The following is an 8,549-nucleotide window of genomic DNA, read 5'->3' as shown; positions in this document are numbered from 1 at the left end:
GCCACAGCTGGCCACGCATCATCACTGTCGCGTGGCTGCCCCTGCTGGCCCCGCGCCCAGTTGCACCGACAACCGCTACCTCTTCACGCCCCACGCCCAGTATGCCGCCAGAAGGCCCCTTCCGGACCCCTCCACCTGCCAACTTCTACCTCCCCCCCAGGAGCGCCTGGCCAAGGTGAGGAAGCAGAAGGTGAACCTCAACAAGGAGTACGATGCACTGCAGGAGAACTACACCAAGATGTCGACCATTCTCGCCGAGAAAGAGGCGGCGCGCGCCTCGCAGGACACGCTCATCGAGGAGCTGACCAACCAGGCCAAGCGCAGGGAATCCATCATGACCAAGCTCAAGATCGAGTGCGAGAAGGCGCAGGTGTGGCTGGGCGCCCGCAAACGCAGTGTCCGCTTTCAGAGGTTGCTCGTCACAGCTGGGAACGCCGAGTGGCTGCAGGGGACTCCGCAGGCGGGGCAGGTCCGAGGTGCTGCCTGGCAGGCATTGGTCACCTGTTGCTGTTGCGCAGCCAAGCCGTGGCCCCGCCTTGCGTGCGCAAACGTCAGTCCAGCTTGCCCGGTGGTTGCTTTGGGGGCTCACTGCCACATATCACGCCTGTCCCCTTCCCCTCACCAGCGCCTCCCCACATGGCCCCTTGCCCTGCCCGCCTCTGATCCTGCCCCCTTCGCTTTGATCCAGACGGTGGCCGACCAGCTGCGCATCGAGCTCAGCAAGACCAAGAAGAAGATGCCGACCCCCACCGCCGCCAGCGCCACCACCGCCATCACCACCGCCATCACCACCACCAACAGCGGCAACATCATCCCCAACATGCCCAAGGGGGCCAAGGCCGCGGAGGTGCGCGCCCGCTCAAGCCTGCTGATGCAGCGTGCGGCTCACGGCGCCCACAGGGTGGCAGCCTCTCACCAGTTTTGCCTGTCATGCTGAGCCTTGCATATTGATAGGCTTTATCCAGCACCAGTGGCGATTTGGGATGCATCACCGCACCCATGTTCACGCAATCAACGCGCCCGCATGACCACCAATCGCTACAGACGCCGGCCGCGGCGGCGAGCAAATGCATCGACAAACTAAAGCAAGTCATTCGTTACAAGAATGTCGAGCTGGAGAAGAAGCAGGTAAGCAAGGTGCCGCAGAAACGTGGCGCACCGCCCTGCGCACCTAGGATATGTTGCACCAAGAATTGGGCCGGGCGACCTCATCAGTCTATTTGCTTGAACTTTTTGCTGATGCGCTTCACACCTACAACGTGATGGAACCCCCAACAGAGGATAGTGGACGGCCTTCAGAAGCAGCTGGTGGAGCTGAAGGCGCTCGCGACGCCCAAGGCGGGGCGCAAGGTGAGCAGGCCTTTGCGTGGCCTTGCAGCGGTCAATATTTTGCGTTCTTGGGCAGCTGCACGGATATGGCTGTCGCGCGCTGTAAGCCAGCTCACACCGTCCGCAGCATGTCGCCTCACCTCGCAATGTCTCCACCTTCCCCCCTCTCATGCAGGAGCGCCACATTGACATGGACGTGTGAGGAGCCGCAATGCTCTGTCATAGTCCAAGCCCTGTCCTGCCATTAACATTTCAGGCATCAACAGAGATTTCGCATCATCACCCGTAGTCACTACCCGCCGGCCCCCCGTTTCATATGGGTAGAATGTCCTGACATCACCATTTCATTCTTTGAACGTCTTCTGCTGTATGACACCAATCAACATCTGTGTTCGGCATGTTGCGGCCCCCCCTGGGATAACGCAGCAATCAACAACAACAACTGCGCAGTGACTCTGCAATGATGAGTACTGTCTCAATGCTTGCAGCATCTTGCCGCCATGCCTGCGTCAGCATGGCGCAGCAGGGCCTTTTTCCATCCACGCAAGCGTCACCCCCCATCCGCCCTTTTTTTGTCACAGAAGGGGTGCGTTTCATCCCTTTCCTTCTCGTCGACGGCTGTGTTTTTGCTTTTCTCGTGTCTGCGGCTGTTCACGCTGCGTCTCGTGGTCCGCTGTCCATGCTGGGTCTCACGATTTGCATCATCAAGCGTGACACCAGGGACCCCACGCATGTGGACTGCTGCAGTAACTGCTCCTGCCACACGATGACCAACAATACAAGCACCCTGCATGCTTGGCTGAGAGCGCCAACAAAAAATAGCGCAGACTAAGAGTTGACTGCGAGAGAGAGAGAGAGAGAGAGAGAGAGAGAGAGAGAGAGAGAGAGAGAGAGACTACGCAGGCTGTGACGCCCGCGTAAATTAAGGAAGGGGGGGCTGGCTTGCGGGGGCCGAGGGCGCCAGATCACTTGTTGGCCATCATCTTCTTCAGGTCCTGATGAACCGGGTTGGGAGTGCAAAAGGGTTGTGAAGCGCAGGTTAGCGCAGGGCTACTGAGCCGAGGCAAGCACAGGTACCACGATTGCCGGAGCGCCGCCCCTTGCACCCGCGTGCTGCTCCGGACCCACCACTCCAGGCTGGTGTGCTGGTTAGTGCCTGCAACGCAGGCAGCTGCACAGCCTCGAGGCTGTGCGGGCAGAGCTCTGCCCGATCCCTCCTGCTGCACGCGCCGCGCACCTCCTCGGGGCCCGCCAGCGACGCGGGCATGATGTTGAACTTCTCCGCCACGATCTGTGGGTGTACGCATGGCAGCACAGAGGCATTAATTATCGACAGCTGTTGCGGCGAGCGGGTCCACTCAAACCCCCGGCAGGCCGCAGCACCTGTTAAGAAAAGGCGTTTCAGGTGCACAGAGCAGCACAGCCTCGGTGCTGCTGGCGGAACCTCCCAGGGGTGCGGCGTTGGAAGCACCAGCTGTCGCCAGGATATGCCCGCACAAGCTGAATGGACATACGATGCAGTTTCCAGGACTTGGGCAGGGAGGCAGGGAGGGCTGCAGGGGCAAGCGGCCGCACCTGCAGCGCCTCTGGGGTGATGAAGGCGGGCAGCTTGGGGCCAATCCTGGGGTTCCGCGCCCAGCGGTGGTGAGGAGGGCGCAGCACTCATACAAAATGCTGTTGTTGGGCAGTGTATTCCTAATTAAGGGTGCAACAAGTTGCGGTATGACGAGGACAGATACATCTATAGTACTTCTGCTGCTGCCTCAAAACAGCCTTCCCGCCCCACGCGGGAGGGTGCGCAGCGCTCCTGCAGGCGCGACGATGGTGCTTTGCGGCATGTTGACCCGCATCTGATGTTACGCCCAGGTGCAGCAGCGTGAGCAGCGCTGCGACAGCCTTCTGCTCTAACCAGGACAGGTCTGGTGTGCGCGTGAGAGGGGGCCGCACGATGGCACACGTTTGGGACAAGCTGGCATGTATGCCATAGATGTTAGTTCAATTTCCAAAGCATGCCGTGAAGTCAATGCAGCGGGGCCGCAAGTCAGCACCTCCCACCAGCGGACAGAGGCAAATGCAACAAGCCCTGCGGCGCACCCCACCAGGTCACCGCCATCAACGCGCCCAGGGACAGCGGCAGGTCGTTAACTGAGCAGTTGAAGGCCTTGGCCAGCTCAGAGGCCACCATGACGGCGCCGTACGCGTCGTTGCACTGCGGATGGGCGCCAGATGACCGCGGAGTGGGGGGTGGATGGGCGGCTGGGTGGGCCGGGCCCTCATGTAGTGTCAGATGGGCGGCTTGCGCTCGCCAGGAATGGACAGTTTACTCATAAGGGGCCTTGGACCAAGTCTGCGCAACCTTTCCGTGTTGGTCTGTTCCCTTTCCCTGCACAACCACATCCGTATGCACACACGCACACAAACACACACTTGGCCCATGTCCAGCAGGCGCGGCAGGCCGGTGCCCAGCAGGTTGCCAAGTAAAGTCCAGGTGGTTGATGCGGTACTTGGCACTGGGTGAGCCAGAGGGCGGGGATTGCAAGACAGCCAAAGGGGGGTGGGCAGCGTGCCAAATGGTGTCCCCCCCCACTGGCACAAGAAGCTTGAGTGACAATGAAACGATCAGAGGCGAAAGACGGCGCCGGCGCACAATGGGCACGCTGTGGCGGTGTCATGGTGCTACCCATCTCCGAGTCGAGACGCACCAGCCGAGGGTGAGGATCACGGTGCAGCTCGGCAGGGCCTTGCCCAGCTGCACACAAGGGGGGAGAAGCAGGGGTGGCGATGCTGGGTGGGCCGGGGTTTTGGGTCGCAGCAGCGATGCATGTGTTGGTGCGTTCAGGTGGTGAGGCGCTTGGATGGACCTCGCACTCAACCAATTGCCATGCGTAATACACACATGCTTGGCAACCAGCCTCCCACCTGCAGACTGCGGTCTTGGGCGCGCCCCTGCCTGTTGCACAGCCCATCCGGAGCGCCCACTCTTTTTTCTGTGTCTGGCCTTACCATGGGGCCCGCAACTGGCTGTAGTGGAAGCGGTTCGTCTCATAGCCGCCCTGAGGGAGGAGGCTGGGTTTCCATGCAACAGGCCGACAAATCTCACCCCGGGCGTGGCGTCACGCTGGCTGCTGGTGCAGATGGGACGAGGCAAGGCAAGCCTGCACCTAGGGTTCCTGCTTCAAAAATCGGGCAAGTGCACGAGGCAAGGATGATACAACCTGTGTGTGAGCCCTCTTTGCTGGGGCTGGTTTTTTCAAACTATCTGACTAGTTCACAGCTGCAATGATGAGTGGCCTCACAATGAGGAAGACGTGCTCCAGCTTGCCCGTCTTGACCGCGTCGATGACCTGGCCCGCGACACGCACCCAGGATGGCCTGCAGGGAGGAGTGGGGAGTTTTGGGAGGCAGGGTGGTGAGGTTTATGGGCTTGTTGGGGGGGGGAGGAGGGGGCATTGACGTCGGTGGCTTGATGACGGCAAGGGAGTTTTATCCAGCAGAAGGACGGCGAATGTGAGGTTACGCTTGCAGATATGGACACACGAGGCCATTTGAGGGATGTTCAAAACACATGATGTTTGCAGTGGTGGCCGCTGCTCTGTTGTCACTTGTCGGCTTGGTGGGGCGCGCGACCATTGCGGTCATTTACAAACCAGCAGGGTCTGGGAGTAGGACCAACGCACACACGCGCACTCGTGCGCACACGCGCACGCACGCACACACACGCATACACAAATGCACAAACGCGCGCGCACGTGCACGTGCGCACGCACGCACGCACGCACGCACGCACGCACGCGCGCGCGCGCACACACGTGCGCGCAGGAGTGCACGCACGCATCTACTGGTTCGACACCCTAACCAGTTTGCCAGAGCAGCCTGCCCTGGGTTCTGAGCAGCCCGCCCACCCCTCCTCCAGACACTCACGTCCCAAAGCTCAAACCAGGCGCGCACTTCTTTGCTCCTCATATGCCCTAAAAATAACCTACCTGGTGTCCCAAGGCAGTGATGAAGTGGCCGTTGTGCCCCTGCGATAGCTGTGGGGCCGCCTCATCATTGAAGCACTCGCACGCCAGCGCCCTGGCAATGCGCACGGAGTCGTCCTTGGACGGACGCTTGGCGACGCAGATGTGTTTTACGCCTCGGCGGACCGGGCTGGACCCTGGGTTGCAGGTCGACCACACTGCCATCACTGGCTTGTCGCAAGGCAGCGGTTGGCCACCCGATGCAGACTGAATGCTCTCGCAGCGCCCAGCCGCAACAGTGGCGTGCTTCCTGTTACAGGGCGGACACAAAGACAATTAATCCCACTCCAACAGGCTCTGCTGCTACTGTTGACATACGTTGGACAGGTTTGCCGACACAAAGGAACGACATCAAGATCGCTGCCAAAGACGCCCATGTGCAACACTGAAAGCTGATACATAAGACAGCTTTTCATTGTCTCATACAAAAGAGTGGTGCAATATGGAGGTTGCAGCGTCGTCCAGTCACCGCAGTCACCCGTGTCTCGTGCATGCGTATGTGGGGTTGTACGGTTGCAGCGACCTTGCAATTGTTATATGTTGAAGTACCAGTGCGACATGTAACCAGATCCTGTCTTGCTGGCAGGCATTTTGCGATCCAGAGCTCTGACTAGCAGCCACTACGGTACTCAACTTGCAGAATACGATGTCAATGCATCAGTACCGTAGTGATGACCAAGACACCAGCCATGTGTGCCGTTCATCAGCTCGCAGCATTGCTCGTGGGCACAGTGCACCTCGCCGCCTGCGACTGGCGTTGCTGCCAGCCCCGCTGGCGCTGCAGCGGTGTGCAAATGCAGTGAGGCCCTCCCATCCGTGCGTTCACCGGCAGTCGGGTACAGCCTCGCCAACGGCGCGGTGCAGTCCTCAAACCAGCACCACCCCTGTACAGTCAGGCTTTCGCGACTGTTCTAGTCCGAGCTACGGCGCCATGTGGACATCACCCCGACAGGTGCGACCTTGACCGTTCAGATGTTGACTTGTCACCTGATGCACAGAGCGGAGCATATGGTTCCAGGCTTCAGTGTGAGTTGCGGTGTCAGCGGCGCAGGATGCTGCTTGCTGCGTGCCACGGCTGGGGCTGGGGCATCAGCACCCCAACTGTGACGGGTCGGGGCTGCCGTGCCAATCGCCCACCACCAGCTGATTGAAAACAACCCATATTTGAAGGCATCAACCAAGCAAACACTGAGGCGTCCCACTTGCATCCTCAAACACTGCCCTCGCATACTGCTTCTTGATTCACAGGAGCAAATGGTTGGGGCTTGCTCCCTCGAGGGGTTGACCAGTCTGACCAAACGGTCGTGGTCGGCACGCTGTTTGCCAAAGCACGACACAGCAGCAGCAGCAGCAGCAGCAGCAGCAGCAGCAGCAGCAGCAGCAGCAGCAGCAGAGCAGCAGCAAGTGACCTTGATGCAGTAAGTCATGGGTGGGATCGACGCCCTCGGCGGTAGGTGGCAATAGCACGGCGGCCGCGGTTTGGGGGCGTTGCAAGCAGTGCTGATGCAGGCGGTTGGAGCTGCCATCATGACTGTTGTTGTGTAATCTCCCTGGTGCGCGGCTGGTACCTTGTGGACCATGTGCTTGCTTGCCTGGGCAAAATCTGGGGGATGTTTAGGCCTGATTTCTACAGACAGTCGTTGTGTGAAAACCGTCATTGCACAATCGTGCTGTTAGTGCTCCTGTTCATTCAGCTGCTCCCCCCCACCTGTGATCACTTGCGCGCTGTTGTGCCGTCTCTTGAACCAGGGCAAACCGCTTCGTGGCACGTAGCAGCGACAACGAGGCGCAGCGCCTGAAGCTCCTGGCCATGCTCAAGCAGTACGTCGACGCCCATTCAAAATCCAACGCCGACAGCTGGCCGCGCCTGCTTCTTGATGACGCGGCAGAGGGCCCCTTCAACTTCTGGGAGCAGCCGGAAGAGCAGCGGCGGCGGTATCAAGATGACGAGCTGCACCTGACAGCGGAGGGCTACGACTTTCTGGGCGGCCACGTGTTCGGGATGCTGCGTGACGGCGGGGTGGCGGAAGCGCTCAGATGCGGCGCAGGGTGAGCACACCCGCTGGTATGCTCGCTTTGACGTGTGCGTGCGTGCGTGTGTGAGCTGCTTGTGCGTGCATGCATGCGTGCGTGAGCCAACCTATGTGTCCTTGCGCATGAATGTATTTAGTGGAGGTGAGCAAGTGTGTTGCCTGCGCCCACAGAGGGGCTGCGTCCAGCAGCCGTACAGCAGCCTGTGGGAGGGCAAGCTATCCATGGGAACAATGCAATGCTGCACACTGACCTTGTGTGCAACCCGCCCCGCGTCCGCCCCAGTGACCCGGACGCTCCCAAGCCGGCGGGGCACAAGGCGGCAGAGGCGTCGGCCAGGACGCTGTCTTACAGCGATGACGTGGGGGCGGTGCCCGGCGCCTCTGGGGCCCCTGCCGCCACAGCGCCGAGCCAGGCGCCAGGTGCGGCCCTCAATGGTGCGCGCTTCATCGGGGCCGCGCGTGCAGCGGCCATCGTCTCGTGGGCCGCTGGCGTGCTGCTGGTGTCGTCCCTGCCCTGACCAGGCGGCGCCAAGATGCTTGAAACCCTGCAAAATTGTGCCGGCGGTGTTTTAACCATTGTTTGTCTTGATTCAGCACTCCTGTTGCGTTTGACTTGTTTCCCTCCAACCCCCCGCCGCCCCCTGTAACATCCAAACTCGGCCGCCGACCGAAAGCTCTGGAGGTGTCACAGGTTACAATACACAGGAAGGGGCATGTATATTCTCAAGTCATCATGCTGTTGTTGTCAAGTACGAGTGTCATTGACCCACGTTTTATTCAGTCACTGAATGTGCAGCGACTGTGTGCTGTGTTGTGTGTGTGTGTGTGTGTGTGTGTATGTGTGTGATGTGTGTGTGCGCACACATGGGTCGCAAAGTGCGGCCCCAAGCGTTGAGACTTGGCCAAGCGCCGTCAGGCTCACCCTGAGAAAATCGCACAGCCTACCAATCCCAGGCTTGATCAAAGCTTCTGGCCCTTACTTAGGCCGGTGCACGTGCCAGAAACCACCCTTGGTTGCACACAAAATGCGGCTGTCTGAAGCAGCGGCCCCCACAAAGGATGGGCCCATTGCTGCACGTCAGCAAGGCTTGTAGGAGCGGCTCCTCGGCCCTCCGCACAGCTGTGGTGGCACACTGCAAGCCTAGGAATAACATCCCCTGCTGCCTCG

General features: G+C 60.1%; 3 protein-coding genes across 3 annotated transcripts in view; 2 read left to right on the top strand and 1 right to left on the bottom strand.

Annotated features, from left to right (window-relative positions):
• The window catches only part of MNEG_9826 (hypothetical protein), a gene marked incomplete at both ends in the record, with an annotated part of 2,739 nt that extends 1,208 nt beyond the window's left edge, over positions 1–1,531 (top strand). Inside the window, 5 exons of the mRNA XM_014041704.1 lie at positions 161–370; positions 689–847; positions 1,045–1,128; positions 1,279–1,350; positions 1,505–1,531. Coding sequence (XP_013897158.1) covers positions 161–370; positions 689–847; positions 1,045–1,128; positions 1,279–1,350; positions 1,505–1,531 — 552 coding nt within the window. The remainder of the gene's footprint in view (positions 1–160; positions 371–688; positions 848–1,044; positions 1,129–1,278; positions 1,351–1,504) is intronic.
• Positions 1,532–2,294: 763 nt separating this feature from the next.
• Positions 2,295–4,335, bottom strand: MNEG_9825 (hypothetical protein; the record flags this gene model as incomplete). Its single annotated transcript, XM_014041703.1, has 5 exons — positions 2,295–2,324; positions 2,567–2,620; positions 2,905–2,950; positions 3,429–3,538; positions 4,333–4,335. The coding sequence occupies 5 exons, from the start codon at positions 4,333–4,335 to the stop codon at positions 2,295–2,297; spliced, it is 243 nt and encodes an 80-aa protein (XP_013897157.1).
• Positions 4,336–6,761: 2,426 nt separating this feature from the next.
• Positions 6,762–7,899, top strand: MNEG_9824 (hypothetical protein; the record flags this gene model as incomplete). The annotated part of the gene is made up of 3 exons (XM_014041702.1): positions 6,762–6,766; positions 7,098–7,397; positions 7,665–7,899. 3 exons carry the CDS (start codon positions 6,762–6,764, stop codon positions 7,897–7,899), a joined length of 540 nt encoding a protein of 179 aa, XP_013897156.1.
• Positions 7,900–8,549: the final 650 nt, after the last annotated feature.

The sequence above is a fragment of the Monoraphidium neglectum genome, assembly GCF_000611645.1.
Source record: "Monoraphidium neglectum strain SAG 48.87 unplaced genomic scaffold scaffold02077, whole genome shotgun sequence".
In the NCBI taxonomy this organism is placed as follows: Eukaryota; Viridiplantae; Chlorophyta; class Chlorophyceae; order Sphaeropleales; family Selenastraceae; genus Monoraphidium; species Monoraphidium neglectum.
This window is presented reverse-complemented; position numbering and strand designations above follow the sequence as displayed.